The sequence below is a fragment of the Solanum lycopersicum genome, chromosome 12 (assembly GCF_036512215.1).
Source record: "Solanum lycopersicum chromosome 12, SLM_r2.1".
In the NCBI taxonomy this organism is placed as follows: Eukaryota; Viridiplantae; Streptophyta; class Magnoliopsida; order Solanales; family Solanaceae; genus Solanum; species Solanum lycopersicum.
Window position 1 is genome coordinate 68,176,687 of NC_090811.1, and position 18,215 is coordinate 68,194,901.

Sequence of the window (18,215 nt, forward strand, 5' to 3'; positions counted from 1 at the left end):
TTATGTTCGTCGATAGTATAAAGAACTTTTATATTATTAGATTTTCTTGTATTGTTGTTGTTATTGTTATATTAAGTACTTCCTATATTTTTAAGATTACAAATCTCACTTTATTGTGAAGGTTAGTATTGAGATATTTTCTTAATTAATCTTATAGTGAGAACTTTATCTAATATTATGTGTATTTAAGTTAAATCTTGCTACTAGCATCATTAATATTGTGCGTGTATTTCAGAAAAAAACTTTATTATGAAGTTTGGTATTGGAACATTATTTTTTCTTCTATTTTTTTGGGGTGTGGGGTATGAGACTTCTAAATTTTGACTCTTACAAATTTAGTGTCCTTAAGGGTGTGTAAACATTTTCAAATTTTCTAAGGTTTGATTGGATAAAATGTTTTCTAAATCAATTCACTTTCCTCAAGTTCAAGCAAAATGATTTTCCTTCAAAAAGTAAGAAAAATATTTTTCAAACTTCAATAAAAAAAATTGTTCAAAAAAATCAATTCTTTTTGTTGAAAAGATAAATTTAAAGCTTTTCCAAAAATATATTTTTTTCAACTTCAATTTTTTTTTTATTTCTTTACCCCATCCTTAATTATTTTCAATTTTAAAATTTTATTTTCACCCTACCCCACCCCACCCTCGAAAAATATAATTTTTTAAGTTTGTTTTTAAGAAATACTTTCAAATTCAAATTTTTTCTTTTTATCCCCCCCCCCTCCTCCCGGCCAACCCCACTATCACCACCACCACCACCCCTCCACAAAAAATAAGTAAAAAAGTTTAAAGTTTGTTTTAAGAAAATATTTCCAATTTTAATTTTTTGACCTCACCCCACCCTTACCAGCGACCCCCCTCCCAATCAGCCCCCACCCCAAAAAATTTAAATTAAGCTTGCTTTTAAAAAATATTTTTAATTTCAAGTTTTTATATTTTTACCCCATCTCACCCGCACCCACCCAACGCCTTCCCTACCACCCTACCCTCACCCTCCCCCTCAAAAAAATTTAAGTTTATTTTTAAAAAAATATTTTCAAAAAGAAATTCAAAAATTATTTTCTATTCTCTACTTAAAACAAAAGATATTTCTCAAAAATAATTTTCATTCATAAATCAAACACTATAAAATCTTTTTCGAAAAATATTTTATAGTCACCAACCAAACATGAGAAAATAAGTCAAAAATCGATTTGTTTTTTCAAGAAAACATTTTCTAGGAAAACATGTTCCTTCATACCAAGCACACCCTAAATGACAATATTTAGCAATTTTTGTTACATTTTATTATCTTCTCAATCTCAAATTCAGTATAAAGAATTTTGTATAATTTTAGGTCACTCACAAGGATATTTCGAAATAAGCCTTTTAAAAATGTGTGATTCATAATTCAGAAAATATGATATATTACCTAGTATAACTCATAAAAATAATCCGGTGATCTAAAATAACTTTCTAGTGATATAATGTACATAAATTGATAGCTAGATTTATTTTGACTTTCGATATACATAAGTCTAACGCAAATACAAATTAATGAATTCACTTAAAGATTTTTATTAATCCGAATTCCCATATCATTTTAGGAAAAAATTTACACAGATATCTGGTAAGACCTTATCTACGGAGCCGGTAGGTTACGATGGCAAAAACAGCCCATTTTCAAGGTTAAAAGAGCCCCAGAGCAAGTAAACCCCCCATTATGTCGATTTTCATGTGCTATATAGTCCACCATCTTTTTTGGTGATCCGAAATTTTGAAATCATTTTTGTCAAAAATTTACACGGACGTCCGTTAAGACCTTATCTATGGAGCTTATTGGTCAACACAGCCAAAACATCCCATTTTCAAGGTCAAACTAGCTCCAGATCATGTAAACCCCCTATTTTGTGATTTTCGTGTGCTATAATCCACCATCTTCCTTGGTGATCTGGATTTCGAGATCATTTTACCAAAATATACACGGACATCCGTTAAAATCTTATTTGCGGAGCCGGTTTGTCACCACGGCCAGAACAATCCATTTTAAAGGTCAAACGAGCCCAAAGAATGTAAATCCCCCATTTTGTCAATTTTTGTGTTCTATAATCCACCATTTTTTTTGGTGATCCAGAATTCCGAGATCATTTTTGTCAAGAATTTACACGAACATCCGTTAAGACCTTATATATGGAGCCAGTTGGTCACCACGGTCAAAATGACCCATTTTCAGGGTCAAAAGAGCCCCAAAGCAGGTAAACTACCCATTTTGTCGATTTTTATGTACTATAGTCATCCATCTTTTTTGGTGATCCATAATTTTGAGATCGTCTTTGTCAAAAATTTACACGGATGTCCGTAAGACCTTATATATGGATCCGTTTGGTCACCACGATCAAAACGATCCATTTCCAAGGTCAAACGAGCTCAGAGCACGTAAACCCCTATTTTGCCAATTTTCGTATACTATAGTCCATCATTTTTTTTGGTGATCGAGAATTTCGACATTATTTTTGCCAAAAATTTACACGAATTCGTTAAGACCTTATCTATGGATCCGGTTGGTCACCACAGTCAAAACAGTTCATTTTCAAGGTTAAACAAGCCCTAGAGCAAGTAAACCCCCAATTTTGCTGATTTTCGTGTGCTATATGTCCACCATCTTTTTTGGTGATCCAAAATTTCGAGATCATTTTTGTAAAAAAAATTACATAGACGTGCGTTAGAACCTTATCTATAGAGTCAGTCAGTCACCACGGCCAAAGCGGGCCATTTTTAAGGTCAAACGAATCCACAGCAGGTAAACCCCTCATTTTGTCAATATTCGTGTGCTATAGTCCACCATCTTTTTTGGTGATCAAGCATTCTGAGATCAATTTTGTCAAAAATTCACACGGACGTCCGTTAAGACCTTATCTATAGATTTGTTTGGTCATCACGACCAAAACGATCCATTTTCAAGGTCACACGAGCTAGAGCACGTAAACCCCCGTTTTGTCAATTTTCGTGTGCTATAGTCCATCATCTTTTTTGGTGATCGAGAATTTTGAGATTATTTTTGCTAAAAATTTACAGAACATCCATGAAGACCTATCTATGGAGATTATTGGTCACCACAGTCAAAACAAATTATTTTCAAGGTCAAACAAGCCTAGAGCAGGTAAACCTCCCCATTTTTCTAATTTTCATGTGTTATGGTCAACCATCTTTTTTGATGATCCAAAATCGTGAGTTCATTTTTGCCAGAAATTTACACAAATGCCCGCTAAGACTTATCTATGTAGCTGATTGGTCACCACGGTCAAAACGATCCATTTTCATGGTTAAACGAGCCTAGAGTAGGTAAACCTTCCATTTTGTTGATTTTCGTGTGATATAGTCCATCATATTTTTTGATGATCCAGAATTTCGAGATTATTTTTGCCAAAAATTTACACGGGCGTTTGTTAAGACCTTATCTATGGAGTCGGTTAGTTTTCACGATCAAGACGGTCCATTTTCAAGGTCAAACAAGCCCCAGAGCAAGTAAACCCCCCATTTTTCAATTTTCGTGTACTATCTTCTTTGATGATTCGAATTTCTAAGATCAATTTTGCCAAAAATTTTCATGGATGTCTGTAAATACCTTAGCTATGGAGCCTGTTGGCCATGAGAACCAAAACGACCCATTTTCAAAGCCAAACGAGCTCCGGAGAAGGCAAACCCCCTATTTTACCAATTTTTGTGTGTTATAGTTCACCATCTTTTTTTTGTAATCCAAATTTTACATTTTTGCCAAAAATTTTCCGTGAACGTCCGTTAAAACCTTAGTTATGGAGAGAATTGACCCTAACGGCCAATACGATACATTTTCAAGGTTAAACGAGCCAGGATAAGGCAAACCCTCTATTTTGTCGATTTTCTTTTTCTTTAGTTCACCATTTTTTTTTGTGATCTAGAATTTTTACGTCAATTTTTTCCAAAATTTTTGTGGACGTCCATTAAAACCTTAGATATGAAGGCAGTTGGCCTTGACGGCAAAAACTGCCCATTTTTTTCAAGGTCCAATGAGCCCCACATCAGGCAAGCCCTTTCATTTTGTCGATTGTGTGCTATAATTCACTATTTTTTTGGTAATTCAGAATTTCGACGTAATATTTGCCTAAAATTTTCGTGGACATTTGTTAAAACGTTTGCTTTAAAGTCAGTTGACCTTGACGACAAAAAAAGACCAATATTTAAGGTCAAACGACCTTCAAAGTAGGCAAACTCCTCATTTTGCCAATTTTTGTGTGCGTTATAGTACACCATCTTTTTAGTGATCTGGAATTCCGACGTCTATTTTGTCAAATTTTTTTGTGGACGTTCGTTAACACTATAACTATGGAGTCAGTTGGTCCTGACAGCCAAAATGACCATTTTCAAGGTCAAACGAGCCCGGAAAAAAGTAAACCCCATATTTTGCCTATTTTCTTGTGCTATATTCCATGGATTTTTTGTGGTCCAAGATTTGCCGTTATTTTGTTCGAAATTATTCTTGAACGTCTGTGACCAAGATTTGTCGTTATTTTGTTCAAAATTATTCTTGAACGTCTGTTAAGACCTTAGCAATGGAGCTAGTTGGCCCTAATGGCCAAAATAACTCATTTTCAAGGTCAAACGAGCCCCCGAGAAGGCAAGCCCCCCATCTTGCCAATTATCGTGTATGTTATAGTCCATGGATTTTTGGAGATCTAAAATTCAGACGTCATTATTGCCAAAAATTTTGTGAACATCCGTTAAGACCTTAGTTATTAAGCTAGTTGGTCATAACATCCAAATGACCCATCAAACGAGCCCCAGAGCAGGAAAATCCCCCATGTTGTCGATTTTCGTGTGCTATAATCAATGGATTGTTGATGATCTGGAATCCCAACGTCATTTATGCTAAATTTTTTATGGATATCCGTTAAGACAATAATTACGAGTTAGTTGGCCTTGACGGCCAGAACGACCCATTTTCAAGGCCAACCTAGCCCCTAACAGGTAAACCCCCTATTTTGTCAATTTTAAATGTTATAGTCTATGAATTTTCGGAGAATCAGAATTTCGGATGTTATTTTTGCCAAAAATTTTGTGGACGTATGTAAAGACCTTAGTTATGGAGCCAGTTGGCCCTGACGACCAAACATTTTTAATGTCAAACGAGCCCCGCAGCAGACAAACCCCCATTTTACCGATTTTAGTTAATTCACCATCTTTTTTGATAATTCAGAATTCCGACGTCATTTTTTTCAAAAAATTTTGTGGACGTCCGTTACCTTAGCTATGGAGCTAGCGGACCCTGACGGGAAAAAAAGTCCATTATCAAGGTCAAATGCGCCTCGAAGAAGGCAAATCCCCCATTTTGCTGATTTGTATGTGTTGTTCGTCATCTTTTTGGTGATCTGAAATTCCGACATCATTTTTGCCGAAATTTTTTGTGGACATCCGCAAGACCTTAGCTATGGAGTCAATTGCCTTGACGGCCAAAACGGCCCATTGTCAAGGTCAAACGAGCCCCGAAACTCCGACATCATTTTTGCTGAAAGTTTTCATGGACATCTGTTAAGACTTTAGCTATTGAGTCTGCTCGCTCTGACCTCCGAAATGTACTAAAAGGTTATCTAATTCATGTAAATTGGCCCCTAATTAAAAACTAATTACTAAATGTTCATTGATAGCGTAAATAATTTTATATGATCAAATTAATTGTTTTTCTTATTTTATCAGCTATTTGTTTTCTTTTTAAGGTTACAAATCTTACTCTTTTGTGAAGGTTATTGCTGGATTTATTTCATAATTAACCTTATATTAAGAGATTAATCTAGTATCATTAGTGTATGAAAGTTATATTGTTTCGTATTGCCAGGTATTATTATGCTTCTTTTAAGGGAAAATTTCATATATGGCAAACTTATTTGATTAAATAACATTATATGGGTATAGTTTACCTAATTACATTCTATGGATATAGTTTAGTTATTTTAGGTATCTTTAATTTTGTATATAAGGTTTCTTTTGTTTTTTATTTATACAATTTTATTTTAAAAAGTGATTTGTAACTGAAACGTTAAATATGCTAACAATAAATATAGATAATGCCATAATTTAAGGTAAACGTCCCTTTTTTAAGGTAAACGTTCAAATTCAAAAAAAAATCAAAAAAATAAAAATTATACAGCAATTGAAACAAAAGATAAACTTGTTTTTGTTGTTTATGAAACAACAGTTCATCAATTTTTTTTATTTTTTCTTTGTAATCGAATTCAGGTAAGTGTTCATTGGATGAAAATTCATGTTTAATATTGCAATAATTATACAATGTTCTATTGGATTTACAAATTTTGATTTATGTGTGTTCGTTATTGTGGTGTCATAATTTATTTTATTTTTTTTGAAAACTAATTTCAAAATATGATTATTTTAAGCAGAAATTTCGTACTATACAATTATATACTTTTTGTTAATGTAGAACTTTTATATTATAAAGAAGATCAGTGTAAGCGAATACAGGTAATCGTTGGTGATAATTGTATATAGCTATAAAGTAAGTGTTTTGCTTTTGATACAATTATATACTTTTTTTTGATATAGTATTTGTATATTAAAAAGAATATCACTGTGAAATCAATTTAGTAATTTGATTGTATAATATATACAAAAACAGTCAATTTTAAAAGAAGTCATGTACAGATTAATTTTTTGTATATGTCTACAAACTTACCTTTTTTGTATATTAATATATGTACATTAATATAGTAGTTAAACATGTCAATATATACAACTGTCTAAATGACTTTGTATATACTCCAATAATATATAAATTTAATATATACTAACTTCAATAATTTGTATATAACTGCTAAAATATACAAATTACAATTTTTGTATATGTATATAAACCTAATATATACTAACTTCAATAATTTGTATATAACTAATAAAATATACAAATTATAATTATATATGAAATTTTTTCATCTGTTAACTAAGTCCAATTACTTTTTGTATATATATACAAAAACAAAAATAATAATGAGCCTTTAATATACAATCTGCTACTACCACTATTAAGACTTAGTATATTATTCATTATACATAACTTAAAGTATGTATAAAGTAATCAAATCTACAGACACATATACAAATATATAACTAAAACATGTGTGCACTAAACATGCAATATATTATATACAATTACGTGAATACAAATTTACTTAAACAATAATTTTTTGTATATTGACATCTAAGTAACAAAAAAATTGTATCTAAATTTGTGTTTTAAGCCACTACCTCATGATTATGATGTTCTTCAGATCCGTCAACTTCACATGCATTTTCCTCTGAATCAATGTTTACTGCTTTCCTCTTTCTTCCTCCTTGTATAATTTTAATGCCTCTAACTTTAGCATTGTTAATAACTTCTTGAACTGCCGTAGAGTCATATTTTTTCTTTGATCTCAATTCTTCCATTGTTTGTTCATGTTGAACTTGTTTTGATTTTACCATAGACCCTACATCAACCCCAAAATCTTGAGTTAAACCCATTGAAAACGATGGTAAATTGTCAACAAAATTGACAAGCAATGGAATACCTCTGGTAATCTTCATAGATGAAGATGATTCATTCATTCTGTGACTAATTTGATATTTAATAAGAACAAACAATCGATTATTTCATCAAAAAAATATGAAAAAACATAAGAAACACAATACATATACAATTGTTGAATAAGAAAGAAAAAAGAAAACGACTAAAATTTAGGAGTACCTACAAAAATTGAATTCAACTTCGGGAGGGAGTAATTGAATTTTGGACAATTTGAAATTCAAATCGGATAGAGGTATTAACTGTAGGAGAAAAAGGTGGAATATGAATAGGAGAGATAATATTGTTTTGTGTAAAATTATATACAAAATTAAAAAAAGAAGAAGAGATTTTTATACTATTGGTTATATAATAGGTGATGGACCTCATTAATTATAGCAAAAAAAAAAAACTATAATTATATAAAGTAAATAAATTAAACTATACCCCTATTATATAATTACTTAGGAATGTTTGTCATTCCATATAACTTTCCCTTCTTTTAAAGGGTGAGACTCCAAAGATCTTAGCTCTTGGAAATTTAGCAACACTTATAAATAACAATTTTTAATACTATTTTTGTTAATCAGGAAGTGATAATAAATATGGATAAGAACTAAGTGAATAAAATAAAATGAATTCAGCTGCTGCTACTTATATTTGAATTTTTTTTTCTTCCTTTTGCCCCCTCTTATCTTACAATATAGCAGAGTTCTATATTACAAAATCAAAATTTGTGTGGAGTTGTACAGACCACAAATACTAGTTTTGTTTACACTCACAATTAGAATGGCATCTAGGCTTTTATGCATGCAACTTCCTACACACAAAGGTTAGTTTCATCTGGGCTGTAACAGTTAAATGTTCAAGTACATGGCAATAAATGGTTTTTGTGTCAAGCCCGCGAGAAAGAACAGCAATGGTGATAGATGTACCGAACTGTTGAGTCAATATCAGAACGTAATGCAGCCATCAGAGTAGGAAGGTGAGAAAGAATCCAACCGAGAGCCCAGCATAGGCATTTCCGAGCCAAATAGCTTAGTTTGGTCCTTCGATACTCATCATGTCAACAGCAGTTAATAAGGTATTACGTATGGGAGAGCAAAAACATCAGCAGAGTCTATTTGCAAAGCTTCTGACCATACCTGATGGTCCTTAGCTTCATCAAGACACACGTCGGGTTTCCTAACCAGATTACTCTTGCTTCCAAGCAACCATTCCTGGTCATCGAATCCAGACCACCCGTCCATCTTGGGAACTGAGAGTATCTGGTTCAGATACTTGGAATCGGGATGAGGAGGTCTTTTAGACGCTTCAGCAATATGATCAGCACCAGGAGACATCGAAGAAGCCTTTGGTTTAGATTGAACCAATGTCTTTGGTTTAGACATAGTTAATGGCTGACCTTTAATTGTACCATTGACCCTGCACTCCTTGTTTCCAACCTCGATATCAGTGGCAACTCCGTGCTTGTTGGGTAACTTAATTGTACCATTGACCCCAAGCTCCTTGTTTCCCATCTCAATATCAGTGGCAACTCTGTGCTTGTTGGATAACTTAATTGCACCATTGAGACTCTGCTCCTTGTTTATCACCTGAATATCGGTAGTAACACCTTGTTTGTGGGAAGATAACATGTCTGCTTTTTGGTGAGTATCCATGTTTGCCATCTCAATATCAGTGGCAACTCCATTCTTGTTGGATAACTTGACTGTACCATTGAGACTCTTCTCCTTGTTTATCACCTGAGTATCGGTGGCAACACCTCCTCTGTGGGAAGACAACATGTCTGTTTTGTGGCGAGTCCCCATGTTTCCCATCTCAATATCAGTGCCAACTCCATGCTTGTTGGACAACTTACTTGTACCATTGAGACTCTGCTCCTTGTTTATCACCTGAATATTGGTGACAACACCTTGTTTGTTAGAAGATAACATGTCTGCTTTTTGGTGAATCTCTAATCTCTTTCCATTCAGTGTGGGCTGATGAGAGGATGAGGGCCGCAGCAATTTAGCAGGCCTGACTTCATTCTCTGTACATTGGAACAGAAAACAAGCAAACACTAATCAGTCAAACCCAAAGAACAATCAAAGCTGAACATGCTTGCTTCAATTTATATGAAAATATCGAAGATAGTGCTTACTAATTACCTAACAGACAGCTACAGCAAAAAACATAAGAAACAAATCAGATACACACTTGCACAGCTTTCCTACTATCAATAGGGGAGGTAAAGCAATATAGTATTCGATAAAATAACAGATGCTAAATTTTTTGTTCACTCACCATGCAGGAAACCATTTGTTTCAATATCCTTTCTTTTTCTGTGATTTCCCTCTGTGACTCCAGCAATGGTATCCTTGAGTACAACTGGAGCTTGGTGGTTGGTGTTACTAACACTGACAAAATTGCTCCGATTGATGTCCTCTGATTTATCCTTTTCACTTTTCTTGTGTGCACTTTTGTCCTTCCCCTTCTCTTCCTTTTTCTTTTCTTTATCCTTTCCATGACTTTTCCCATCCTTTTCTTTTTTCTTCTTGTCTCTTGGTTTGTCATCTCGTCTTCCTTTGGATTTCTCTTTGTCCTCTCTCCTGTTCTCAACATTCTCTTCCAATGGTGGTAGCAATCCATGAAAGTTTCTCTTTTCCATCTCTGAAAAGCTTGGAAGTTTTGCATTAGCACCAATTCTCGGTTCAACTCTGAGTTGTTGTCCATCCATCTTGTTGCTAAAATCATTTCTCTCCTTGTTCTTTTCCTTTTCTCTAGCCAAATTACCCGAATCCTTGATATACATACTGTTTGACTTCGCATCCCTTTTCGACTCAACTGGAAATCTCTTAGCCAACTGACTGACTGCGCCATTCTGGTCATCTCTAAGCCTCCTAGCCAAATCCTGCACATATTTAGACTCCTCCGTCTCAACAACGGGGAGGCTGGATTTAAAGAGCTTTTCTGCAAGCTGGCCATGAGACTGATCATGGAATTTCGCTTCCTGCGAGTTGATGCTTTCATTTTTGTAATCTCCACTAGGAAGCTTCTGTCCGCTAGAAGCCCCAGGTGGAACAGCAACTTTTGCCTCTTCAGAGAGGTCGCTTCTCTCTTTATCCTTATCCTTGTCCTTTTTGTCCTTGTGTTTTTCCTTCTTGTCCCGGTGTTTATCCTTTTTGTCCTTCTTTTCTCTGTGTTTCCCATCACTTCTGTCTTTATCCCTTTTTTCTTTACCATCTTTCTTATCCTTGTCCTTTTCCTTTTTATGTTTTTTCTCTTTCCGTTTCTCCTGCAGAACAGGAAAAAATGGCAATTCTATATCAATAAATGAAGAAACCTGAGGCAAGAAATTAAATTTTTAGTAACCGAGTAAAAGCACCAAACTTCGTAATCAGATTTAGGAGTTCAGAGGAAATCCTAAATATAGACTACTTGAGCATAAAACACATGAGAGCACTAAGGACATTCCAGTAGTTGCCTGGGAAAAGTACCAACAACCGGTTGAGAACCATTAACCTTCATTAGAGCACATGAGAAGGAATACGTAGCCATACAACATTAAATTAGTGATAAGAAAACAAAACCACAAAACAATGGTATGCAATTGCATTTAAAGAAGAGTAATAAGCACACGAACAATTTGGAAAGCAGTGAAACTTTGGCAAAGAGCAACTGAAACTTTTACGTTTTGGGATGGTCAAAGATAGCCAAATAAACCAAAAGAGAAGAAAATCGATGTAAAAATGTATCATTCTCCAACGCGAGACAAGTCAACAACAAGCTTCCAACACTTTTTTCCAGCTCTACGTAGTTCACACACAAAAACAAGCTTCTACATCCTCAAGAATCAGAACTTTAACAACCTTAGGTAAAAGGGGAACAAGCAACATCTCAACTTCCCTATTTACATCACTAAATGCACATAATTAACTACATCAGAGTTGAATCTCTGGCTCGTCTGAGAAATAAATGCCAGATCACCTCAATATATAGGAAGTTTGTTAGCCCTCATGAACAAGGAACAGGCAATTCAAGGTCAGTTCATTGCTTCCACTAACATGCGACGCCAGTTACACGACTACTAAAATGGACAAACTGTTTTGACATTAGAGTACTAAGAAATAAGATGTAGCGGTTTCTGTCATTCACAATAAGTTGATCCCTTTTCATCACTGGCGTGTTATAAGTTACCAACTTTGTTTAGCAAAAATAAATTTTGAATCCTAATGTTAGTACACCCTCCTATAAAGTAAACACACTGCACGCTTATTAATTGTCCTTCAGCTGCACAGATAATTACTATTTCTATTGACATAAAAGGGATGTCCACAAGTTTCAAAACTTCTCGAAAATTTTCTACCTTGGAATGGGAAACATCCTTACCTCATCTAGATGCTCCAGATTACCATCTTGTCAGTTACATTGGGAAGGATGAGTAACAGTTCAGGAACACTGATCTTACAAGAACAAGGAATATAGAGGGAATAGGACATTAGGAAATGGAAAACCGAAGCCAACAACATCTTCTGGACGAAGTCATTCTACCGCAGGCTACATAAGAGGGAGGACCTAGGATTTCCATATCATTCAATATGGATACTGAGAGCTCCAAGGTTTGTTTGTTAGCTTGGATTGCAACAAAAGGTATCCTAATGGAAGAGAACTTGAGGAAGAAGAAAATAACATATATTAGCTGGTATTCCTTCTTTCTTTTTTTTAACAGTAAAATATATGTTAGTTGGTATTTCAAGTGCAAGCGTTCAGGAGAAGACAAGAAGCTCTTACTAGAGCACTGTAAAAAAGCAAGTCCATTGTGGTGGACAGTCCTTAATGTTAGGAAACAATGGACGATGCCAGAAACAATTAAGCACGCAATGAGCAGTTGGGGGTACAGGAGGAGAGGAGGAGAGGCAAAGCATCTTTTCTTTGAATAATCTAGCTGCAGATTCAAATTCTAACCTTTTAACCTCAAATCTAACTTCATAAGGTAGCATAATAGTCCGCCACTATGAGAGGAAACTCTTAATAGAATTTATTTTTCTTCCCTTTTTAGCGACTGTTTTTAGCGATACTTAGCAGCATTATGAGGTATAATAGATATGATTTTTTGAGATTAAGATACTTCCCAATCTGCAATGTGACAATACCGTGTTAAGTTACCAGACAGCAAGACAACCTATACCTCCCTTCTCATCCGCTCTTCCTCTTAAGAAAGAAAAGAATGGGGGCATTCCTACTAAAGAAAAGAATGGGGGAATTCCTACTTTGCTGCTTCTTAGTTTTCTACTTAAGCTAAACATCCTTCTTTCCATGAGCTAAGAGCGCTCTCTTTCCCCTCACACACAAAAACAAAGCTGACCAATACCAGTCAGAATGTTGGTTGTTTCATGAAACATAGCCTGCTGCATCCACAGGCAAGTGCAATTTACGCAGAACCAATTTTCCTAGGTCCATCTCAAAAAATGCTCGGGCAATACAAGGGCACCTTCTAGAAAGGTGATCACTGAATATTAGTTACAGGTCTAAGTCAGTAAGATCATATGAGGGACTAATAATTAAAAGGTCTCAGGTGAACAAATATACACATGCAAAAGCTTGAATTCACTTCCTATTCTAGAACTTGGGACTGCCTCAATTGGTGAACTAATTGTAAAAGAAGCTTCTTCTTGTTTTCAGATAAGTTATAGTGAAAGGAACTAGTGCTAAAGGAAATCTGTAACCATATACACCCTACTATTGGTGAGGCACGCATATTCTCTTCTGCCAAATCATTCACCTAATGTCAGATGTTGGCTCAACAAACAGCCCCAAAGGCAACAGGTGGCATATGTTCAGATATAACAATTCACCTTGTAAGGAACAACAAAGGCTTTCCAGGACAATCATTTTTTATGAGGATAGGAGACATGCAAGTATTATTAGGCCTTCTGGTGTTATTTCATTCAGATGGACTGTTTATATCATGTTCTAATACGAGGTAATCTAATATCTTGAGGCTTTCTGGTGTTATTTCATTCAGATGGACTGTTTATATCATGTTCTAATACGAGGTAATCTAATATCTTGAAAGTAAAAGGCAAGAATAGCAGCTAGATCAAGTGTAGAAAATATCAAGCAATGACTGGCTAAATGTGAGCTTCTGCATAAAGCAACTTCTCAAAATCTGCGACAATCAGTTGCATTGCACATTGCTTCAAATTTGGTGTTTCATTAAATAACAAGTTGTTTAGAAATAGACTATAATTTTACTCAACGAAAGATTGAGGTTTCTTCAACTCAAATGATTATATGGAAAAAATTCTTCGAAAATTATTATCTAGCTCCAAATTGAGTAAACTCAAAACAAGTATTTCTTCAACTTGAGAGATGGAGTTAAAAATATTCTAAATTTATAGTCAAGGCCTTGGGAATATCTGAAATATAAAATCTTCAATTGTATAGTTAGATATGTCTTTGTTTTTAACTCATAGATACTAATACTGATTGAATCTCAAAATGCTTGAGAAAACATCAAACAATTCATTCTCAAAATCTCATGTCTCCTTTCTTTCTTTTTTTTTAAGACAAAGGCAAGTATCTCGTGTTTCTCCTTTCTTCATGGATATCAGGGGGGTTCACTATGAAACACACATGGTACAGGTTGCCACTGAAAGAACATGTGCAAAAGCATGTTTACACAAAGTAAAATGGTCAGGCAGTGATATGCCCATTCATACTTTAGTAGCACATCGAAAATATTTTAAGAAAAAACAAAAAAGGAAAGAGGAAACTGTCATACTCATGATAACTAAAATGACGCCATTTAACCTGAGGATATATTTGCTTGGCTGCCACAAAAATAAAGGCATTCTCCACTAAAATCTAAGGTCTTCAAAAGGAACGATCCCCAATATCCTCAGTAAGTTCTACAGAAAGGTTATTTTTCCAAAGGTTTTAAGACATCACACAGCAGAAATATCCACCATACAGAATCATGGTGCACCCCTTCAGACAAAAGGTGCTAATGATAAGACTGATCAATAAGTTTCTCTTTTCTTCATTTTTTATTCTTTTCACCAACGACAATAACTACAATGTCTGATGAGTTCTCCAGAACTCAATGAGCAACTTTAGATGAAAGAGACTGATCAATAATTGCAACATATCACCTTAAGATGTCAACTAATGGATTCCACGATTATCCAAAGAAACTCATGGATTTTACTTGCATTAGTCAACAAAGTTCATCTTAAATCCAGAATCTTCTTTTCATATCAAAAACTTAATTCCCAAAAGGAATGACTAAACCATGACCAAACAAAAGAATCACTAATCTAGAAAAAACAAGAAGCATATGCCTATACGTCTCTTTAAACAAGATTACCCTATCACTGAGAAAAGCTTCAAAAGGGTCTTCTCCATATAAATTAATCCAATCACATTACTGATGTTTAAAGTATCCTTCATACTTCAAAGATTACTTTTAAGAAATTCAATCCATCGGAATATATCCATGCATCACAGCTAATCCCTCTATAATAAGGTAATCGTCATGAAATATCAGTATTGGTATAACAAAAGCATATCAACACAATAATGATATTGTCATATAACTTAAACAAACCTCTTTTAATAAGTCCCTGTCCTCTGGTCTAGGCTTCTTATCATATCCTGGTGGTGGAAATGGAAAGCAACGCGACATGGCACAGAATTCTACTCTGAGTTAAAAAGGCGCTGTTTTTGAAACAGTGTCCTTCAGTTATTTTCTCACAGCAGTGTTCCAGTAACAAGCAACTAGACTTCTGTCCATTCACCATGACCCCACATTACTTTCCAGCTTCAATGCACCTCCATTGAATCCTTTTAACTCAAATCAGTCCAAAAACCAACTTAATTAAACTAGCTCTTCACTTCAAATATCCCAATGTGATCAACAGAATAATCTCAAACTCCTTTCAATATACTCTAAATCTAAGACGACCGAGTTAAAACCCGAAAAACCACCCTAAAAGCCTTTCAAGATCTATGTCAAACCAATTTATTTCCCTTTTCCAAAGTAATCTGATCCTTTTTCTTGTCTGCAAAACCAAAACTTCACAAACATCACCTCTTGCATATCAATTCCAAATGCAAATAACATAAAAATTCCCTACACTATAAAGTCTACACAAAAATGATGAAATATGCGATCCCCTTTTCACCTGAAAAGCTCGAAAACCTCCTTTTCTTTTTCCTGTGCTTCAGTAGTTCCCGGTCTCTAGTAGTACATACAGTCCTCTTCCATACCCTAATCTCTATCATTCAATTCCCAACCTCAAATATCCACCAAAGACCATATTTTCCCTCCGATCTGAAGCTGTAAATTACTCAACAAAAAGCTTAATTCAACACTGAGAAAGTCCCAATAAGCTGATCAAACCCGAAAACTACTTGGCGCTTTCCCCCAGTCACTGATCCGATTTGAAAACCCTAGAAATTCCATCAAAAGCAGCAAAAGAACAATCATTCAGTACCCAAGAACAGAACAAAAACCCTAAATTTATACATAAAAACTCAAACTTGTTTCAGTTTTGTGGAATCAAAGTGAAAAATCCAACACCCTTTTCCAAAAATCTCATCTTTTCATCAAAAAAACTCAAAAATTCTCATTTTAATTCAAAAATCAAGAACCCCAAATGGGTAAAATTTAAAAAAAATCTTAGCTGAGATTACAATCAATGAGATTAGATTTAATTCTTAATTTATTATTTTTTTACCTTTTTATGAGGGATAAGATCTCAACCAATATAAGATGAAAAACAATTAGGAAAGAATGAGTTTTTGCAGCCAAAATTATTGTATTTTGAGTTTTCTCTCTTTGTTATGATGATGGACAATAGGGTTTGAGAAAACTGGGTTTTTTGTGTTTTTATTTTATTTTTTTTTATTTTTTTTCCTTTTTCTGATTTTGCTTTGCTGTTTTTTCTGTTCTGGGTTTGGGGGAAATGCACGCAAAATGGCCAGGAGAAAGAGGGAAAAAAGGGAAACAGAGATGTAAAAGCCTAAGCCTCACATATATATATATAATATTGATGACAGAGAAATGTTTTTTTTTTGGGGTGGGGCGTTGGGGTGGGGTGGGGGGTCATCAAACACATCGAATCATGAGCGTCTTTACTCATTTTCATAGCTCAAATATGTGTCTATTGTTCGTAGGGGTGGGGAGTGGGTGGCAGTGTTAGGTGGACGGGGGTAGCGCTCGGTGGTGATGGGGTGGGGATGGTTCTTTAAATACGTCGAATCATGAGGGTCTATTTTACATAGTTTTACTCATTTTAATAGCTCGAATATGTGTCTATTGTACGTAGGGGTGGGGAGGGGGTGGAGGGGGTAGCGCTCGGTGGTGATGGAGTGGGGGTGGTTCTTCAAATACGTCGAATTATGAAGGTCCAACTCTACGTTATTTTACTTATTTTCATAACTCGAATATGTGTCTATTGTAAGGGGGAGGGGTGGTGGAGTAGGGGTGATTCATCAAACATGTTGTATCATTAGGATTTATTGTACGTAGTTTTAGTCATTTTCATAGCTCAAATATGTGTTTATTGTCCACGGGGGTGGGAAGTGGTGGGGGTAAAGGTGATTCTTCAAACACGCTGAATCATGAGGGTCTATTGTACATAACTTTACTTATTTTTATAGCTCGTATATGTGACTATTGTACGTAGGGGTGGGGGTGAGGTGGGGTAAGGATAATTCATCAAACATCACGTCGTATCAAAAGGTCTGTTGTACGTAGTTTTACTCATTTTCATAGCTCAAATGTGTCAACTGTCCGTAGGGGTAAGAGTGGGTGGGGTTGGAGGTGTGGGATAAGGGTGGTTCTTCTAACACGTCGAATCATGAGAGTATACTGTACATAGCTTTACTCATTTTCATAGCTCAAATATATGTCTATTGTGCATAGGATTGGGGGTTAGGTAAGGGTGGTGGTGGTGGAGTAGGGGTGATTCATCAAACACGTCGTATCACTAGGTTCTATTGTACATAATTTTACTCATTTTCATAGCTTGAATATTTGATCATTAGGTCATATGATAACAAATTTATTAATTACGTTAAAACTCTCATTTGCGTACACTCTTTCTCTCTTTCAATATCTGATCATTTTAAAATCGATTCATACACATGCAAAACTAAAGAATTTTGAATTTAAAGTTGCTAACTTCAGCTCTACGTATCTAAAGTTGAGCTTGCTAAAATGTAGCTTCAGATATGTATATCTGAAGTTTGTATATTGCTTGTAGTGTTTGACCTTCACACATTTGATTAGGTCAGAAGTTAAGATTAACACTGGTATCAAATTTTTAACTTCAAACTTAAACATTCTAGATTTGAAAAATTACTCTTTTCAATAATAGAATTAAATCTCAGTATTTATCTAATTATGATCTAGATTTTTATAGTCCATTATGAACTTTTGAAAAAATAGACTAAGATTTTCCTATTCAAGAACAACATTTATGAAGCTTCTAATGTTTTGAAATAGTTCATTTTTTATTTTTAACTATATATAAATAAACATGAACTCACCTAACAAAATGCAAGAATATTCCTAATTAATTGTCATCATATCTCATTTGCATAATTCAAGGTAGTTTATGCTTTAAATTTTGTTTTCCAAAATATTGGCTTTTCTTTTA

At 34.5% G+C, this 18,215-nt stretch overlaps 1 protein-coding gene and 1 long non-coding RNA gene across 3 annotated transcripts; both read right to left on the reverse strand.

Annotated features, from left to right (window-relative positions):
- Nucleotides 1-7,366: 7,366 nt before the first annotated feature.
- Nucleotides 7,367-7,711, reverse strand: LOC138340751 (uncharacterized). Its single transcript, XR_011213524.1, has 2 exons — nucleotides 7,574-7,711; nucleotides 7,367-7,492 (listed from the first exon to the last, which is right to left on the reverse strand). It is a non-coding gene; the product is annotated as an uncharacterized lncRNA (long non-coding RNA).
- Nucleotides 7,712-8,187: 476 nt separating this feature from the next.
- LOC101260029 (uncharacterized) lies at nucleotides 8,188-16,566 on the reverse strand. 2 transcript variants are annotated; one of them, XM_004252939.5, is made up of 5 exons: nucleotides 16,290-16,566; nucleotides 15,735-16,002; nucleotides 15,158-15,611; nucleotides 9,853-10,843; nucleotides 8,188-9,598 (listed from the first exon to the last, which is right to left on the reverse strand). In XM_004252939.5, exons 3-5 carry the CDS (start codon nucleotides 15,233-15,235, stop codon nucleotides 8,643-8,645), a joined length of 2,025 nt encoding a protein of 674 aa, XP_004252987.1. In that variant the 5' UTR covers nucleotides 15,236-15,611; nucleotides 15,735-16,002; nucleotides 16,290-16,566; the 3' UTR covers nucleotides 8,188-8,642. The 2 variants fall into 2 exon arrangements, with proteins under 2 accessions (XP_004252987.1, XP_010314747.1); XM_010316445.4 differs by having other exon boundaries at nucleotides 15,158-16,002.
- Between the last annotated feature and the right edge of the window lie 1,649 nt (nucleotides 16,567-18,215).

What these genes read in the sequence shown, in the direction of transcription:
- LOC101260029 (XM_004252939.5), bottom strand. Translation starts at nt 15,235, where the DNA reads ATGTCGCGTTGCTTTCCATTTCCACCACCAGGATATGATAAGAAGCCT. An exon ending in ACAGGGACTTATTAAAAGAG is followed by an intron (nt 10,844 to 15,157) that starts GTTTGTTTAAGT and finishes CCTGTTCTGCAG; the next exon opens with GAGAAACGGAAAGAGAAAAA. An exon ending in AACAAATGGTTTCCTGCATG is followed by an intron (nt 9,599 to 9,852) that starts GTGAGTGAACAA and finishes TCCAATGTACAG; the next exon opens with AGAATGAAGTCAGGCCTGCT.